This window comes from Anolis carolinensis, unplaced genomic scaffold (assembly GCF_035594765.1).
Source record: "Anolis carolinensis isolate JA03-04 unplaced genomic scaffold, rAnoCar3.1.pri scaffold_7, whole genome shotgun sequence".
NCBI classification, from domain to species: Eukaryota; Metazoa; Chordata; class Lepidosauria; order Squamata; family Dactyloidae; genus Anolis; species Anolis carolinensis.
The window spans coordinates 29376701-29397275 of NW_026943818.1; the positions used below are offsets into that span (position 1 = coordinate 29376701).

At 40.1% G+C, this 20575-nt stretch overlaps 2 protein-coding genes across 2 annotated transcripts in view; both read left to right on the forward strand.

Moving 5' to 3' along the window:
* kiaa0753 (KIAA0753 ortholog) overlaps window positions 1-1863 on the forward strand; it is a 31593-nt gene extending 29730 nt beyond the window's left edge. Inside the window, exon 15 of the mRNA XM_062960481.1 lies at window positions 1664-1863. Coding sequence (XP_062816551.1) covers window positions 1664-1790 — 127 coding nt within the window. The 3' untranslated portion in view covers window positions 1791-1863. The remainder of the gene's footprint in view (window positions 1-1663) is intronic.
* A 472-nt stretch (window positions 1864-2335) lies between these two features.
* pitpnm3 (PITPNM family member 3) overlaps window positions 2336-20575 on the forward strand; it is a 51686-nt gene continuing 33446 nt past the window's right edge. Inside the window, exons 1-2 of the mRNA XM_062960468.1 lie at window positions 2336-3874; window positions 18059-18154. Of these exons, the coding sequence (XP_062816538.1) occupies window positions 3817-3874; window positions 18059-18154 (154 nt within the window). The 5' untranslated portion in view covers window positions 2336-3816. The remainder of the gene's footprint in view (window positions 3875-18058; window positions 18155-20575) is intronic.

The window sequence follows — 20575 nt, forward strand, 5'->3', positions numbered from 1 at the left end:
CCAGTACAAGAAAACCGCACTACAAACTAGAGCCGACAGCTGGTACAACAAAAGATTGCATGGAATATCTATCTTGATTGCTGTGTCATGCAATAAAATAATAATAATACTAATAATAATAATAATAATAATAATAATAATAATAATATCCTAGTAATCCTAGAAGATCAGGGGGCAGAGGACTCTTACAAGTCAAACAAGCAGTCAAAGAGGAAGAACATGCCCTGGCAGAAGATGTAAAGCAAAGTGAAGAACCTGCTTTGATTGAAGTCAAAAATCAGAAATTCCTCAAAGCACAGCAGACAAAAAACCAGTACAAGAAAACCACACTACAAACTAGAGCAGAACCAGTACAAGAAAACCGCACTACAAACTAGAGCAGAATCAGTACAAGAAAACCGCACTACAAACTAGAGCAGAATCAGTACAAGAAACCCGCACTACAAACTAGAGCAGAACCAGTACAAGAAAACCGCACTACAAACTAGAGCAGAACCAGTGCAAGAAAACCGCACTACAAACTAGAGCAGAATCAGTACAAGAAAACCGCACTACAAACTAGAGCAGAACCAGTGCAAGAAAACCGCACTACAAACTAGAGCAGAATCAGTACAAGAAACCCGCACTACAAACTAGAGCAGAATCAGTACAAGAAACCCGCACTACAAACTAGAGCAGAACCAGTGCAAGAAAACCGCACTACAAACTAGAGCAGAATCAGTACAAGAAAACCGCACTACAAACTAGAGCAGAACCAGTGCAAGAAAACCGCACTACAAACTAGAGCAGAACCAGTACAAGAAAACCACACTACAAACTAGAGCAGAATCAGTGCAAGAAAACCACACTACAAACTAGAGCAGAATCAGTGCAAGAAAACCGCACTACAAACTAGAGCAGAACCAGTGCAAGAAAACCGCACTACAAACTAGAGCAGAACCAGTGCAAGAAAACCGCACTACAAACTAGAGCAGAATCAGTGCAAGAAAACCGCACTACAAACTAGAGCAGAATCAGTGCAAGAAAACCGCACTACAAACTAGAGCAGAACCAGTACAAGAAAACAGCACTACAAACTAGAGCAGAATCAGTACAAGAAAACCGCACTACAAACTAGAGCAGAATCAGTGCAAGAAAACCGCACTACAAACTAGAGCAGAATCAGTGCAAGAAAACCGCACTACAAACTAGAGCAGAACCAGTACAAGAAAACAGCACTACAAACTAGAGCAGAATCAGTACAAGAAAACCACACTACAAACTAGAGCAGAATCAGTGCAAGAAAACCGCACTACAAACTAGAGCAGAACCAGTGCAAGAAAACCGCACTACAAACTAGAGCAGAACCAGTGCAAGAAAACCGCACTACAAACTAGAGCAGAATCAGTACAAGAAAACCGCACTACAAACTAGAGCAGAACCAGTACAAGAAAACCGCTCTACAAACTAGAGCAGAACCAGTACAAGAAAACCGCACTACAAACTAGAGCAGAATCAGTACAAGAAAACCGCACTACAAACTAGAGCAGAATTAGTACAAGAAAACCGCACTACAAACTAGAGCAGAATCAGTGCAAGAAAACCGCACTACAAACTAGAGCAGAATCAGTACAAGAATAATAATAATAATAATAATGTGACACCCCGTTCTCCCCCTTTTTAGCCTGGCGGAGTCCCTGGCGGAGGAGTCCGTGGCGGAGGTGGCGGTGGAGGTGGGCGGCCTGTGCGAGGACTGGGCCGAGGCCGTCTTCGTCTCCGAGTTCCTGCAGACGCCCACCACCGAACCCTGAGAGACCCCTGCCCATCCAACCATCCACCCCTGTCAATCATCAATGCAATAAAGGGTTTTGTACTTTTCGAAAACGCATCTATGCATCTATGGTCGACAAGAAAGGAAGAAGGAACTGAACCGGAGGAGGATTTGAAGGGCGTCTGCCGGGAGGGATTGAGTTGTGCTTTTTCCTTGCTGTGATCTATGGGTTCCAGGTTGAGCTGGAGGAGGTTATGAAGGCCATCTGCCGGGAGGGATTAAGTTGTGTTTTTCCAGCCTGGAAGGGAGGGAGAGGGTTGGACTGGATGGCCTTTAGGGGTCCCTTCCAACTCTTTTATAATAACAACAACAATAATAACAACGGGCAATAATAATAATAATAATAATGGATAATAATTTTATATGCAATAATAATACATAAATAATGGATAATAACAATGGATGGATAATAATAAAAATGGATAATAATATAATATACATTAATAACAATATATAATGATGATAATGGATAATAATAATAATGGATAATAAGGTAATATACAATAATAACAAAACATAGATAATAATGGATAATAATATACAATAATGATGGATAATAATAATGGATAATATAATATACAATAATAACACATCATAATAATAATGGATAATAATAATAATGGATAATAAGGTAATGTACAATAATAACAAAACATAGATAATAATGGATAATAATATACAATAATGATGGATAATAATAATGGATAATATAATATACAATAATAACACATCATAATAATAATGGATAATAATAATAATGGATAATAAGGTAATGTACAATAATAACAAAACATAGATAATAATGGATAATAATATACAATAATGATGGATAATAATAATGGATAATATAATATACAATAATAACACATCATAATAATAATGGATAATAATAATAATGGATAATAAGGTAATGTACAATAATAACAAAACATAGATAATAATGGATAATAATATACAATAATGATGGATAATAATAATGGATAATATAATATACAATAATAACACATCATAATAATAATGGATAATAATAATAATGGATAATAAGGTAATGTACAATAATAACAAAACATAGATAATAATGGATAATAATATACAATAATGATGGATAATAATAATGGATAATATAATATACAATAATAACACATCATAATAATAATGGATAATAATAATAATGGATAATAAGGTAATGTACAATAATAACAAAACATAGATAATAATGGATAATAATATACAATAATGATGGATAATAATAATGGATAATATAATATACAATAATAACACATCATAATAATAATGGATAATAATAATAATGGATAATAAGGTAATGTACAATAATAACAAAACATAGATAATAATGGATAATAATATACAATAATGATGGATAATAATAATGGATAATATAATATACAATAATAACACATCATAATAATAATGGATAATAATAATAATGGATAATAAGGTAATGTACAATAATAACAAAACATAGATAATAATGGATAATAATATACAATAATGATGGATAATAATAATGGATAATATAATATACAATAATAACACATCATAATAATAATGGATAATAATAATAATGGATAATAAGGTAATGTACAATAATAACAAAACATAGATAATAATGGATAATAATATACAATAATGATGGATAATAATAATGGATAATATAATATACAATAATAACACATCATAATAATAATGGATAATAATAATAATGGATAATAAGGTAATGTACAATAATAACAAAACATAGATAATAATGGATAATAATATACAATAATGATGGATAATAATAATGGATAATAATACATCATAATAATGGATAATAATATAATATACAATAATAATACATCATATTATTCTTTCTGTTTTTGTCTCTCTCTCTCTCTTATTTTGTGGACGCGGCTCCTTTAAATCAAGGTGGGAGGGGGAGGCAGCTGAGAGGAAGGAAGGAAGGAAGGAAAGAAAGAAGGAGAGAAGGAAGGAAGGAAGGAAGGATGTCCAGCTGCAAGGACAGGAGGAGGAGGAGGAGGAGGAGAGCCCCCCGACACCCAGGTGATTGATTGACTGACAGACTGACAGACTGACTGACAGGCAGGCAGAGACCCCAGAAAAGGGGGGAATGTGGCAGGGAAGGAAAGAAAAAAGGAAGGATGAAAGGAGGGATGAAAGGAGGGAGGGGGCCAAAGCACATACAAACACACACACGCACAGCTGTCTATCATCCACCCCTTGATTGATTGATTGACTGACTGCCGCATGGGAAGCACTGTTTTGTTCATCCTGGGTCTGGGTTTTTTCTCCTCCTTTGCCTTTATTTTCGCCTTCCCTCTTTCTTTCTTTCTTTCTTTCTCTCCTTCCTCCCTTTCCCCTTCTCTTCCTTCTTTCCTTCCTCCCTTTCTTTTTCCTTTTCCTTCCTTCTCCCCCTCTTTTCCCCCTCCTTTTTCCTTTCCTTTCTTTCCTTCCCTCCTTCCTTCCTTCTTTCCTTCTATTCATTCTCCTTCCCTCTTTCTTTCCTTCCTTCCTTCCTTCCCCCTCTCTTCCACTCTTCCTTCCCTTTCTTTTTCCTTTTCCTCCCTTCTCTCCCTTTTTCCCTCTCTTTTCCTTCTTTCCCCTTCCTCTCTTCCTTCTCTTCTCTCTCTCTCCCCCTTCCTTCCTTCCTTCCCTCTCTTCCTTCTCTTCTCTCTCTCCCTTCCTTCCTTCCTTTCCTTTCTTTTCTCCCTTTTTTCTCTTCCTTCCTTCCTTTCTTTTCTTTCCTTCCTTCCTTCCTTCCCTCTCTTCCTTCTCTTCTCTCTCTCTCTCTCTCCTTTCCTTTCTTTTCTTTCTTTCTTTCCTTCCTTCCTTCCTTCCCTCTCTTCCTTCTCTTCTCTCTCTCTCTCTCTCCCTTCCTTTCTTTTCTTTCTTTCTTTCCTTCCTTCCTTCCTTCCCTCTCTTCCTTCTCTTCTCTCTCTCTCTCTCTCCCTTCCTTTCTTTTCTTTCTTTCTTTCCTTCCTTCCTTCCTTCCCTCTCTTCCTTCTCTTCTCTCTCTCTCTCTCTCCCTTCCTTTCTTTTCTTTCTTTCTTTCCTTCCTTCCTTCCTTCCCTCTCTTCCTTCTCTTCTCTCTCTCTCTCTCTCCCTTCCTTTCTTTTCTTTCTTTCTTTCCTTCCTTCCTTCCTTCCCTCTCTTCCTTCTCTTCTCTCTCTCTCTCTCTCCCTTCCTTTCTTTTCTTTCTTTCTTTCCTTCCTTCCTTCCTTCCCTCTCTTCCTTCTCTTCTCTCTCTCTCTCTCTCCCTTCCTTTCTTTTCTTTCTTTCTTTCCTTCCTTCCTTCCTTCCCTCTCTTCCTTCTCTTCTCTCTCTCTCTCTCTCCCTTCCTTTCTTTTCTTTCTTTCTTTCCTTCCTTCCTTCCTTCCCTCTCTTCCTTCTCTTCTCTCTCTCTCTCTCTCCCTTCCTTTCTTTTCTTTCTTTCTTTCCTTCCTTCCTTCCTTCCCTCTCTTCCTTCTTTTCTCTCTCTCTCTCTCTCCCTTCCTTTCTTTTCTTTCTTTCTTTCCTTCCTTCCTTCCTTCCCTCTCTTCCTTCTCTTCTCTCTCTCTCTCTCTCCCTTCCTTTCTTTTCTTTCTTTCTTTCCTTCCTTCCTTCCTTCCCTCTCTTCCTTCTCTTCTCTCTCTCTCTCTCTCCCTTCCTTCCTTCCTTTCTTTTCTTTCCTTCCTTCCTTCCTTCCCTCTCTTCCTTCTCTTCTCTCTCTCTCTCTCTCCCTTCCTTTCTTTTCTTTCTTTCTTTCCTTCCTTCCTTCCTTCCCTCTCTTCCTTCTCTTCTCTCTCTCTCTCTCTCCCTTCCTTTCTTTTCTTTCTTTCTTTCCTTCCTTCCTTCCTTCCCTCTCTTCCTTCTCTTCTCTCTCTCTCTCTCTCCCTTCCTTTCTTTTCTTTCTTTCTTTCCTTCCTTCCTTCCTTCCCTCTCTTCCTTCTCTTCTCTCTCTCTCTCTCTCCCTTCCTTTCTTTTCTTTCTTTCTTTCCTTCCTTCCTTCCTTCCCTCTCTTCCTTCTCTTCTCTCTCTCTCTCTCTCCCTTCCTTTCTTTTCTTTCTTTCTTTCCTTCCTTCCTTCCTTCCCTCTCTTCCTTCTCTTCTCTCTCTCTCTCTCTCCCTTCCTTTCTTTTCTTTCTTTCTTTCCTTCCTTCCTTCCTTCCCTCTCTTCCTTCTCTTCTCTCTCTCTCTCTCTCCCTTCCTTTCTTTTCTTTCTTTCTTTCCTTCCTTCCTTCCTTCCCTCTCTTCCTTCTCTTCTCTCTCTCTCTCTCTCCCTTCCTTTCTTTTCTTTCTTCTTTCCTTCCTTCCTTCCTTCCCTCTCTTCCTTCTCTTCTCTCTCTCTCTCTCTCCCTTCCTTTCTTTTCTTTCTTTCTTTCCTTCCTTCCTTCCTTCCCTCTCTTCCTTCTTTTCTTTCTTTCTTCCTTCCCTCTCTTCCTTCTCTTCTCTCCCCTTCCTTCCTTCCTTCCTTCCTTTATTTCCTTCCTTTCCTCTTTTCCTTCTCTTCTCTTCTCTCTCTCCCTTCCTTTCTTCATTGCCTTTCTTTTCTTTCTTTCCTTCCTTCCTTTCTTTTCTTTCCTCTCTTCCTTCTCTTCTCTTCTCTCTCTCCCTTCTTTTCTTTCTTTCTTCCTTTCCTCTCTTCCTTCTCTCTCCCCTTCCTTCCTTCCTTTCCTCTCTTCCTCCTCTTCTCTCTCTCTCTCTCTCCCCTTCCTTCCTTTCCTCTCTTCCTTCTCTTCTCTCTCTCTCTCCCTTCCTTCCTTCCTTCTTTCCTTCCTTTCTTTCTTTCCTTTATTTCCTTCCTTCCTTCCCTCTCTTCCTTCTCTTCTCTCTCTCTCTCCCTTCCTTCCTTCTTTCCTTTCTTTTCTTTCTTTCCTTTATTTCCTTCCTTCCTTTCCTCTCTTCCTCCTCTTCTCTCTCTCTCTCCCCTTCCTTCCTTCCTTTATTTCCTTCCTTTCCTCTCTTCTCTTCTCTCTCTCCCTTCTTTTCTTTCTTCCTTCCTTCCCTCTCTTCCTTCTCTTCTCTCTCCCTCTCCCTTCCTTCCTTCTTTCCTTTCTTTTCTTTCCTTCCTTCCTTCCTTATTTCCTTCCTTTCCTCTCTTCCTCCTCTTCTCTCTCTCTCTCTCTCCCCTTCCTTCCTTCCTTTATTTCCTTCCTTCCTTCCCTCTCTTCCTCCTCTTCTCTCTCTCCCTTCTTTTCTTTCTTTCCTTCTCTTCCCTTCTTCTCTCTGCCTTTTTTTCTCTCCCCAAAACAGGAGAAACCACATATTTTTGGCAGGGAGGGGGCCGGCATGTGTGTGCAGTGCACACGCGTGTCAGGGCATGTCGTGACAAGAGTCCCGTGTTTTCGCGTGTGCTGTGACCCCGGGATGCTCGGCCGGCCTCTCTTGGCCGTTCCCACGGCAACGCTGGACCAGTCCATCCCTGGACTCTCCTTGGCAGGGTTTCAATGAATAATAATAATAATAATAATAACAATAATAATAATAGCCCAGGAGCAAGACATCAGGACAAAGGCCATTCAGGCCAAGATCGAAAAACCAGCTGATGACCCAAAATGCAGACTGTGCAAGGAAACTGACGAAACCATGGATCATATCCTCAGCTGCTGTAAGAAAATTGCACAGACAGACTACAAACAGAGGCACAACTATGTGGCCCAAATGATCCATTGGAACTTATGCCTCAAGTCCCACCTCCCAGCAGGAAAGAACTGGTGGGATCACAAACCAGCAAAAGTCTTGGAAAATGAGCACGCAAAGATACTGTGGGACTTCCGAATCCAGACTGACAAAGTTCTGGAACACAACACACCAGACATCACAGTTGTGGAAAAGAACAAGGTTTGGATCAGTGATGTCACCATCCCAGGTGACAGTCGCATTGACGAAAAACAACAGGAAAAACTCAGCCGCTCTCAGGACCTCAAGATTGAACTTCAAAGACTCTGGCAGAAACCAGTGCAGGTGGTCCCGGTGGTGATGGGCGAACTGGGTGCTGTGCCAAAAGATCTCAGCCGGCATTTGGAAACAATAGGCATTGACAAAATCACCATCTGCCAACTGCAAAAGGCCACCCTTCTGGGATCTCAATCTGAAAATACATCACACAGTCCTAGACACTTGGGAAGTGTTCGACTTGTGGTTTTGCGAAACGAAATCCAGCATGTCTATCTTGTTTGCTGTGTCATAATAATAATAATAATAATAATAATAATAATAATAATAATTTTCAATAATAATAATAAAGGCCGATTCAATAATAATAATAATAATAATAATAATAATAATAATAATAATAATACATCACACAGTCCTAGACACTTGGGAAGTGTTCGACTTGGGATTTTGTGATACGAAATCCAGCATATCTGTCATAAAATAATAATAATAATAATAATAATAATAATAATAATAATAATAATAATAATAATAATAATATGCTATGGCAGATGGCAGAAGGGGGCTGGACTGGATGGCCCTTAGGGTCCCTTCCAACTCAAGGAGTCTAATAATAATAATAATAATAATAATAATAATAATATCCAGCATGTCTATCTTGTTTGCTGTGTCATAATAAAATATAATAATAATAATAATAATAATAATAATAATAATAATAATAATTTTCAATAATAATAATAATAAAGGCCGATTCAATAATAATTATTATAATAATAATACACTTGGGAAGTGTTCGACTTGCGATTTTGTGATACGGAATCCAGCATATCTATCTTGTTTGCTGTGTCATAATAAAATAATAACAATAATAATTTTCAATAATAATAATAATAAAGGCCGATTCAATAATAATAATAATAATAATAATAATAATAATAATACATCACACAGTCCTAGACACTCGGGAAGTGTTCGACTTGTGATTTTGTGAAACAGAATCCAGCATATCTATCTTGTTTGCTGTGTCATAATAAAATAATAACAATAATAATTTTCAATAATAATAATAATAAAGGCCGATTCAATAATAATAATAATAATAATGATAATGATAATGATAATAATACATCACACAGTCCTAGGCACTCGGGAAGTGTTCGACTTGTGATTTTGTGAAACGGAATCCAGCATATCTCTCTTGTTTGCTGTGTCATACAATAACAATAATAACAATAATAACAATAACAATAATAACAACAATAACAATAATAATAATAATAACAATAATAACAACAATAACAATAATAATAACAACAATAACAATAATAACAATAACAATAATAACAATAATAACAACAACAATAATAATAATAACAAACAATAACAATAATAACAATAATAATAATAATAATAACAATAATAATAATAATAATAATAATAATAATAATAATAATAATAATAATAATAATAATAATAAGGCCTGTTTGGGAAGGATGTCAGTCAAACTTTCCCAACTGACTCCTTAAAGTCTTTGGAGCAGAGGCCGGATGGCTGGCCATCTGTCAGGAGGGATTGGATGGTGCCTTGTAGTCCCTTTGGGAAGAAAAGAAGGAAGGGAAGGATAAAGGAAGGGAAAGAAAAGAAGGAAGGAAGGAAAGAAGGAAGGGGGGGGGTGGAAAGATGAAAGAATGGAAGGAAAGGAAGAAGGAAGGATGGAAGAGTGGAAGGAAGGAAGGGAAGAAGGAGGGAAGGGAAGAAGAAAAGAAGGGCGAAGGCGAAGGAAAAGGAAAGATGGAAGAGAAGGAAAAGAAGAAGGGAAGAAAGAAGGAAGGAAAGGGAAAAAGAGAAGGAGGGAAGGGAAAGGGGGAAGAGAAGGAAAAGAGAGGGGTGAAAGAAGGGAAGAAGAAAAGACGAAAAGAAGAACAAAGGGAAGGGAAGGGTGAAGGGAAGAAGGGAAGGAAGAAGAGAAAGGGAAGAGAAGAAGGAAGAAGGGAAGGAAGGAATAAAGCGAGGGAAGGAAGAAGAGAATGATAGGAAAGGGAAGAGAAGAAGGAAGGAGGGAAAGAAGAAAGGAGGAGAAAGGAGGAAAAGTGTCCCCCGTCCCTTCCCTTCTTCTCTTCCCTTTCCTATCATTCTCTTCTTCCTTCCCTTCCTTCCCTCCTTCTTTCTTCCCTTCTCTTCTTCCTTCTTTTCTTCCCTTTCCTATCATTCCCTTCTTCCTTCCCTCCTTCTTTCTTTCCTTCTCTTCTTCCTTCTTCTCTTCCCTTTCCTCTCATTCTCTTCTTCCTTCCCTCCTTCTTTCTTTCCTTCCCTTCTTCCTTCTTCTCTTCCCTTTCCTCTCATTCTCTTCTTCCTTCCCTTCCTTCCCTCCTTCTTTCTTTCCTTCTCTTCTTCCTTCTTCTCTTCCCTTTCCTCTCATTCTCTTCTTCCTTTCCTATCATTCCCTTATTCCTTCCCTCCTTCTTTCCCTTCTTCCTTCTTCTCTTCCCTTTCCTCTCATTCTCTTCTTCCTTCCCTTCCTTCCCTCCTTCTTTCTTTCCTTCTCTTCTTCCTTCTTCTCTTCCCTTTCCTCTCATTCTCTTCTTCCTTCCCTTCCTTCCCTCCTTCTTTCTTTCCTTCTCTTCTTCCTTCTTCTCTTCCCTTTCCTATCATTCCCTTCTTCCTTCCCTTCCCTTCTTCTTTCCCTCCTTCTCTCCTTCCCTTCTTCCCTTTCCTCTCATTCTCTTCTTCCTTCCCTCCTTCTTTCTTTCCTTCCCTTCTTCCTTCTTCTCTTCCCTTTCCTGTCATTCTCTTCTTCCTTTCCTATCATTCCCTTATTCCTTCCCTCCTTCTTTCTTTCCTTCTCTTCTTCCTTCTTCTCTTCCCTTTCCTCTCATTCTCTTCTTCCTTCCCTCCTTCTTTCTTTCCTTCCCTTCTTCCTTCTTCTCTTCCCTTTCCTCTCATTCTCTTCTTCCTTTCCTATCATTCCCTTATTCCTTCCCTCCTTCTTTCCCTTCTTCCTTCTTCTCTTCCCTTTCCTCTCATTCTCTTCTTCCTTCCCTTCCTTCCCTCCTTCTTTCTTTCCTTCTCTTCTTCCTTCTTCTCTTCCCTTTCCTCTCATTCTCTTCTTCCTTCCCTTCCTTCCCTCCTTCTTTCTTTCCTTCTCTTCTTCCTTCTTCTCTTCCCTTTCCTATCATTCCCTTCTTCCTTCCCTTCCCTTCTTCTTTCCCTCCTTCTCTCCTTCCCTTCTTCCCTTTCCTCTCATTCTCTTCTTCCTTCCCTCCTTCTTTCTTTCCTTCCCTTCTTCCTTCTTCTCTTCCCTTTCCTGTCATTCTCTTCTTCCTTTCCTATCATTCCCTTATTCCTTCCCTCCTTCTTTCTTTCCTTCTCTTCTTCCTTCTTCTCTTCCCTTTCCTCTCATTCTCTTCTTCCTTTCCTAACATTCCCTTATTCCTTCCCTCCTTCTTTCCCTTCTTCCTTCTTCTCTTCCCTTTCCTCTCATTCTCTTCTTCCTTCCCTCCTTCTTTCTTTCCTTCTCTTCTTCCTTCTTCTCTTCCCTTTCCTCTCATTCTCTTCTTCCTTCCCTCCTTCCCTCCTTCTTTCTTTCCTTCTCTTCTTCCTTCTTCTCTTCCCTTTCCTATCATTCCCTTCTTCCTTCCCTTCCCTTCTTCTTTCCCTCCTTCTCTCCTTCCCTTCTTCCCTTTCCTCTCATTCTCTTCTTCCTTTCCTATCATTCCCTTATTCCTTCCCTCCTTCTTTCCCTTCTTCCTTCTTCTCTTCCCTTTCCTGTCATTCTCTTCTTCCTTTCCTATCATTCCCTTATTCCTTCCCTCCTTCTTTCTTTCCTTCTCTTCTTCCTTCTTCTCTTCCCTTTCCTCTCATTCTCTTCTTCCTTCCCTTCCTTCCCTCCTTCTTTCTTTCCTTCTCTTCTTCCTTCTTCTCTTCCCTTTCCTCTCATTCTCTTCTTCCTTTCCTATCATTCCCTTATTCCTTCCCTCCTTCTTTCCCTTCTTCCTTCTTCTCTTCCCTTTCCTCTCATTCTCTTCTTCCTTCCCTCCTTCTTTCTTTCCTTCCCTTCTTCCTTCTCTTCCCTTTCCTATCATTCCCTTCTTCCTTCCCTTCTTCTTTCCCTCCTTCTCTCCTTCCCTTCTTCCCTTTCCTCTCATTCTCTTCTTCCTTCCCTCCTTCTTTCTTTCCTTCTCTTCTTCCTTCTTCTCTTCCCTTTCCTCTCATTCCCTTCTTCCTTCCCTTCCCTTCTTCTTTCCCTCCTTCTCTCCTTCCCTTCTTCTCTTCCCTTTCCTCTCATTCTCTTCTTCCTTCCCTCGCTTTATTCCTCCTTTCTCTTCCCTTCTTCGTTCCCTCCTTCTTGAACCCAGGACATCCTTGGTGCCTCCAGGTCTTCCTCCTCCTCCTCTTTGCCTTTCTCGTTCTCTTCTTCTTCTTCTTCTTCTTCTTCTTCTTCTTCTTCTTCTTCTTCCCTGGACTTATGTAAAAGGCTGCCTGCCCAAAAGAGCCGGGAATTTATGGCATTGACGTAAGCGTGTGCGTGTGCGTGTGCCTGCGTGTGCAGCCTGCCTGGCGTGAGGAAGGAACGAAGAGAAGAAAGGAAGGAAGGAAGGAAGGAATAAAAGAAGGAAGGAACGAAGAGAAGAAAGGAAGGAAGGAATAAAAGAAGGAAGGAACGAAGAGAAGGAAGGAAGGAAGGAACGAAGAGAAGAAAGGAAGGAAGGAAGGAAGGAAGGAATAAAAGAAGGAAGGAACGAAGAGAAGAAAGGAAGGAAGGAAGGAAGGAATAAAAGAAGGAAGGAACGAAGAGAAGAAAGGAAGGAAGGAATAAAAGAAGGAAGGAACGAAGAGAAGGAAGGAAGGAAGGAAGGAAGGAACGAAGAGAAGAAAGGAAGGAAGGAAGGAATAAAAGAAGGAAGGAACGAAGAGAAGAAAAGAAGGAAGGAAGGAAGGAATAAAAGAAGGAAGGAACGAAGAGAATAAAGGAAGGAAGGAAGGAAGGAATAAAGGAAGGAACGAAGAGAATAAAGGAAGGAAGGAAGGAATAAAAGAAGGGAGGAACGAAGAGAAGAAAAGAAGGAAGGAAGGAATAAAAGAAGGGAGGAACGAAGAGAAGAAAAGAAGGAAGGAAGGAATAAAAGAAGGAAGGAACGAAGAGAAGAAAGGAAGGAAGGAAGGAAGGAATAAAAGAAGGAAGGAACGAAGAGAAGGAAGGAAGGAAGGAACGAAGAGAAGAAAGGAAGGAAGGAAGGAATAAAAGAAGGAAGGAACGAAGAGAAGAAAAGAAGGAAGGAAGGAAGGAATAAAAGAAGGAAGGAACGAAGAGAATAAAGGAAGGAAGGAAGGAAGGAATAAAGGAAGGAATGAAGAGAATAAAGGAAGGAAGGAAGGAATAAAAGAAGGGAGGAACGAAGAGAAGAAAAGAAGGAAGGAAGGAATAAAAGAAGGGAGGAACGAAGAGAAGAAAAGAAGGAAGGAAGGAATAAAAGAAGGAAGGAACGAAGAGAATAAAGGAAGGAAGGAAGGAATAAAAGAAGGAAGGAATAAAAGAAGGAAGAGAAGAAAGAAAGAAAGAAAGAAAGAAAGAAAGAAAGAAAGAAAGAAAGAAAGAAGTAGGGGCTTCTTATGGGAGGGTCTAGACGGCCTCTATGGGACCCCTTGAGCTTGTCTCAGGCAGGAAGGCCATCTGCCGGGAGGGATTGAATGGCCTTTGACATTAATAGGGGTGGGATGGATGGCCTCTTGGGGCCCCTCCCAACTCTAAAATGATAATAATAATAATAATAATAATAATAATAATGATAATAATAATAATTGGTGATGATATTGATGATGATATTGATAATATTGGTGATATTGATAATGATATTGATAATATTGGTTATGATATTGTTAATGATATTGATAATAATAATAATGGAGATGATATTGATAATAATATTGGTGATGATATTGATAATAATAATTGGTGATGATATTGATAATAATATTGGTGAGAATATTGGTGATGATATTGATAATGATATTGATAATGATATTGATAATAATAATGGTGATGATATTGATATAATAATTGGTGATGATATTGATAATGATATTGATAATAATAATTGGTGATGATATTGATAATATTGATAATAATTGGTGATGATATCGTTAATGATGGTAATACTATTGGTAATAATATTGATAAAAATATTGGTAATAATATTGATGATGATATTGATGATGATATTGGTGATAATATTGGTGAGAATATTGGTGATAATATTGATGATATTGGTGATAATATTGATAATAATAATTGGTGATGATATTGATAACAATGGTAATAATATTGGTAATAATATTGATGATAATAATTGGTGATGATATTGATAATAATATTGGTAATAATATTGGTGATAATATTGGTGATGATATTGATAATAATATTGGTAATATTGATAATAATATTGGTGATAAAATTGGTAACAATACTGGTGATAATATTGGCATAATATTGGTAATAATATTGATAATAATAATATAACATTGATGATAATATTGGCATAATATTGGTAATAATATTGGTAATAATATTGATAATAATAATATAATATTGATGATAATATTGGCATAATATTAGTAATAATATTGGTGATAATATTGATGAAAATATTCATAATAATATTGATGATAATATTGGTAATAATATTGGTAATATTGCTGATAATATTGATAATAATTAGTGATGATATTGATAATAATGGTAAAAAGATTGGTAATAATATTGATGATAATATTGGTGATAATATTGGTGATAATATTGATGATAATATTCATAATAATATTGATGATAATATTGGCATAATATTGGTAATAATATTGGTGATAATATTGATGAAAATATTCATAATAATATTGATAATATTGGTAATAATATTGGTAATATTGCTGATAATATTCATAATAATTGGTGATGATATTGATAATAATGGTAAAAAGATTGGTAATAATATTGATGATAATATTGGTGATAATATTGGTGATAATATTCATAATAATATTGATGATAATATTGGCATAATATTGGTAATAATATTGGTGATAATATTGATGAAAATATTGATGAAAATATTCATAATAATATTGATGATAATATTTGTATAATAATATTGGTCATAATATTGGTCATAATATTGATAATAATATTGATAATAATATTGGTAGTATTGTATAATAATGTGGGTGATAATATTGGTGATAATATTGGTAATTGGTGTGCAAAGAGGTTTGTGCTGCATATATGTGTGTGTGTGTGTGTGTGTGTGTGTCTGGCTGGCCATCTGGCGGGAGGGATCCACCCGGCCTTCTCATTGGCATTCTCCTCGTCCACATGCGCCGCCGCCAACGGTCCCGCTGGGCCTATTTTTAGCCATTTTAGTGTGAGTTTTATTTACTTTTTCGGGCCACTGATGCCCTTGTGCCTGGCGGAGCCCTTGGACATCTGTCGGGAGGGATCGGATGGTGGCCTTTCTCAACCCTAATGGTGATGACAAACGATAATCTCCTTCCCAGACCGACCGTTTTGGCGTAATGAAATCCAGAGCCATTTGCGGCCGGTCTAATTCCCGCTAATTAATAGGAAGGCTTTTCATTTGCTTGCGCTGACGAGGCCGAAGAAGAAGAAGAAGAAGAAGAAGAAGAAGACTGAGCCTCAATGGGAGGAGGATGATGAGGATGATGATGGACATGATGGACATGATGATGACTCAAGGGTTTCAGTGGTGGGCTGATGATGATGGAGATGATGAAGAAGATGATGGAGATGGAGATGATGAAGAAGATGATGATGATGGTGATGATGATGATGATGGAGATGATGACGAGAGATGGAGATGATGAAGAAGAAGATGTTGATGATGATGATGATGACGAGAGATGGAGATGATGATGGAGATAGAGATGAAGATGATGATGATGGAGATGATGATGATGATGATGATGATGATGATGATGATGATGACGAGAGATGGAGATGATGAAGAAGAAGATGTTGATGATGATGATGATGACGAGAGATGGAGATGATGATGGAGATAGAGATGAAGATGATGATGATGGTGATGATGATGATGATGACGATGATGACGAGAGATGGAGATGATGAAGAAGAAGATGTTGATGATGATGATGATGACGGGAGATGAAGATGATGATGGAGATAGAGATGAAGATGATGATGATGGTGATGATGATGATGATGACGAGAGATGGAGATGATGAAGAAGAAGATGTTGATGATGATGATGATGACGAGAGATGGAGATGATGATGGAGATAGAGATGAAGATGATGATGATGGAGATGGAGATGATGATGATGATGATGGAGATGGAGACGATGAAGATGATGATGATGATAGAGATGGAGATGATGAAGATGATGATGATGATGATGATGATGATGATGGAGATGGAGATGATGATGATGATGACAACGACAACTCAAGGGGTCTGTGGGACGAACACTGAGCTTCAGTGGTGGGCTGATGATGATGATGATGGAGATGGAGATGGTGATGGAGATGGAGATGATGAAGATGATGATGGAGATGATGAAGATGATGATGAAGAAGATGATGATGGAGATTATGAAGATGATGATGATGGAGATGGAGATGATGATGAAGAAGAAGAAGAAGAAGAAGATGATGATGATGATGATGATGATGATAAAACCCATGATGAAGATGATGATGATGATGATGACGACGACGACAACTCAAGGGGTCTGTGGGCTGAAGGTTGATCTTCAATGGTGGGCTGAAGATGATGGAGATAATGATGACGATGATGATGGAGATGATGAAGATGATAAGATGATGATAAAACCCATGATGAAGATGATGTTGATGATGATGATGACGACAACTCAAGGGGTCTGTGGGCTGAAGATGCTGGAGATTATGGACATGATGAAGATGATGATGATGATGACTCAAGGGGTTTGTGGGCTGAACGTTGAGCTTCAATGGGGGATGATGATGATTATGGAGATGATGATGATGACCCAAGGGGTCTGCAGGCTGAATGCTGAGCTTCAATGGGGGCTGATGATGAAGATTATGAGGATGAGGATGAAGATGACGAAGATGATGGAGATGACGATGATGATGGTGAAGATGAAGATGATGATGAAGAAGAAGATGATGGAGATGATGATGGAGATAACGATGAAGATGATGGTGAAGATGAAGATGACGATGAAGATCATGATGGAGAAGATGATGGAGATGACGGTGAAGATGACGGTGAAGATGAAGATGATGATGGAGATGATGATGGAGATGACGGTGAAGATGAAGGAGATAATGAAGATGATGATGACTCAAGGGCTCTGTGGGCTGGAGGTTGAGCTTCAATGGTGGGCTGATGATGATGATGATGATGATGATGATGATGATGATGATAAAGACCATGAGGAGGAGGATGGAGATAATGAAGATGATGATGACTCAAGGGCTCTGTGGGCTGAATGTTGAGCTTCAATGGTGGGCTGATGATGATGATGATGATGATGATGATGATGATGATGGAGATGAAGATGATGAGGATGATAAAGACCATGGGGAAGGTGATGGAGATAATTAAGATGATGTTGATGACTCAAGGGCTCTGTGGGTTGAATGTTGAGCTTCAGTGGAGGGCTGATGATGATGGACATGATGGAGATGATGATGATGATGATGATGATGATGATGATGATGATGATGATGATGATGATGAGGAGGATGATAAAGACCATGGGGAAGATGATGGAGATAATTAAGATGATGATGACTCAAGGGCTCTGTGGGATGAATGTTGAGCTTCAATGGTGGGCTGATGATGATGATGATGATGATGATGGAGATGAAGATGATGAGGATGATAAAGACCATGGGGAAGGTGATGGAGATAATTAAGATGATGTTGATGACTCAAGGGCTCTGTGGGTTGAATGTTGAGCTTCAATGGTGGGCTGATGATGATGGACATGATGGAGATGATGATGATGATGATGATGATGATGATGATGATGAAGACCATGGGGAAGATGATGGAGATAATGAAGATGACGATGACTCAAGGGCTCTGTGGGTTGAATGTTGAGCTTCAATGGTGGGCTGATGATGATGGACATGATGGAGATGATGATGATGATGATGATGATGATGATGATGATGATGAAGACCATGGGGAAGATGATGGAGATAATGAAGATGACGATGACTCAAGGGCTCCGTGGGCTAGATGTTGAACTTCAGTGGTGGGCTGATGATGATGATGATGGACAAGGCTCCTCCCTTAACCCCTCCCCCTCCCTTTCTGTGTTGCAGCCCCCCACTGGCACCCCAGTGACTCGGTGGAGATGAGCTCCGAGGGCGAGGAAGACGAGGAGGAGGAGGAGGAGGAGGAGTTCTTTGACGCCCGAGGTCAGCATCCCTTTGTGGCCGCAGCTGTCAATCAAACTGCCCACTTTGGGGGGATGGAGGAGGAGGCGGGCGGTGGTGATGATGATGCAGCCGGTCTCCATGGCAACCCCCAAGTCTGCTGCAGGGAAGCCGCTCTACGCCTGCTCATACCTATCGGGCGGGGTGGCCATCTGCCGGGAGGGGTCGGATTGCGACCCCTTGAGTCCCTTCTAATGACTATAGAGCCTCACTTCTCTATATTATTATTATTATTATTATTATTATTATTATTATTATTATTATTATTTCTCTATAAACCTGCTAATACATCCATGAGTCCGGATGTCCATCTGCCGGGAGGGATCGGATTGTGACCCCTTGAGTCCCTTCCCATGACTATAGAGCCTCACTTCTCTATATTATTATTATTATTATTATTATTATTATTATTATTATTATTATTATTATTTCTCTATAAACCTGCTAATGCATCCATGAGTCCGGATGTCCATCTGTCGGGAGGGATCGGATTGTGTCCTTCTCTAGAGGTCACCCAGACCAGACCATGCAGAAGTGGGTTGGTTTAATTGACTTCTAGAGGTCTCTTCCAATTCTATGAGTCCGGATGTCCATCTGTCGGGAGGGATCGGATTGTGTCTCCCATTAATGGGATGGTCTAGATGACTTCTAGAGGTCCCTTCTAACTCTATGAGTCCGGATGTCCATCTGTCGAGAGGGATCGGATTGTGTCTCCCTTTAATGGGATGGTCTGGATGACCTCTAGAGATCCCTTCCAACTCTATGGGTCCGGATGGCCATCTGTCGGGAGGGATCGGATTGTGTCTCCCTTTAATGGGATGGTCTGGATGACCTCTAGGGGTCCCTTCCAACTCTAGGATGCTCTGGCTGCCCTTCTCACAATATAGAATGAGTCCAGGCTCGTAGATGAGTCCGGATGGCCATCTGTCGGGAGGGATCGGATTGTGTCCTTCTGTAGAGGTCATCCAGACCAGCCCATGCAGAAGTGGGTTGGTCTAGATGACCTCTAGAGGTCCCTTTCAACTCTAGGATGCTCTGGCTGCCCTTCTAATAATATCTATGAGTCCGGATGGCCATCTGTCGGGAGGGATCGGATTGTGTCTTTCTCTAGAGGTCATCCAGACCAACCCATACAGAAGTGGGTTGGTCTAGATGACCTCTAGGGGTACCTTCCAACTCTAGGATGCTCTGGCTGCCCTTCTCATAATATAGAATGAGTCCGGACTCATAGATGAGTCCGGATGGCCATCTGTCGGGAGGGATCGGATTGTGTCTCTCCTTAATGGGATGGTCCGGATGACCTCTAGGGGTCCCTTCCAACTCTAGGATGCTCTGGCTGTCCTTCTCATAATATAGAATGAGTCCGGACTCATAGATGAGTCCGGATGGCCATCTGTCGGGAGGGATCGGATTGTGTCTCTCCTTAATGGGATGGTCCGGATGACCTCTAGGGGTCCCTTCCAACTCTAGGATGCTCTAACTGCCCTTCTCATAATATAGAATGAGTCCGGACTCATAGATGAGTCTGGATGGCCATCTGTCGGGAGGGATCGGATTGTGTCTCTCCTTAATGGGATGGTCCGGATGACCTCTAGGGGTCCCTTCCAACTCTAGGATGCTCTAACTGCCCTTCTCATAATATAGAATGAGTCCGGACTCATAGATGAGTCTGGATGGCCATCTGTCGGGAGGCATCGGATTGTGTCTCTCCTTAATGGGATGGTCCGGATGACCTCTAGGGGTCCCTTCCAACTCTAGGATGCTCTAACTGCCCTTCTCATAATATAGAATGAGTCCGGACTCATAGATGAGTCTGGATGGCCATCTGTCGGGAGGCATCGGATTGTGTCTCTCCTTAATGGGATGGTCCGGATGACCTCTAGGGGTCCCTTCCAACTCTAGGATGCTCTAACTGCCCTTCTCATAATATAGAATGAGTCCGGACTCATAGATGAGTCTGGATGGCCATCTGTCGGGAGGCATCGGATTGTGTCTCTCCTTAATGGGATGGTCCGGATGACCTCTAGGGGTCCCTTCCAACTCTAGGATGCTCTAACTGCCCTTCTCATAATATAGAATGAGTCCGGACTCATAGATGAGTCTGGATGGCCATCTGTCGGGAGGCATCGGATTGTGTCTCTCCTTAATGGGATGGTCCGGATGACCTCTAGGGGTCCCTTCCAACTCTAGGATGCTCTAACTGCCCTTCTCATAATATAGAATGAGTCCGGACTCATAGATGAGTCTGGATGGCCATCTGTCGGGAGGCATCGGATTGTGTCTCTCCTTAATGGGATGGTCCGGATGACCTCTAGGGGTCCCTTCCAACTCTAGGATGCTCTAACTGCCCTTCTCATAATATAGAATGAGTCCGGACTCATAGATGAGTCCGGATGTCCATCT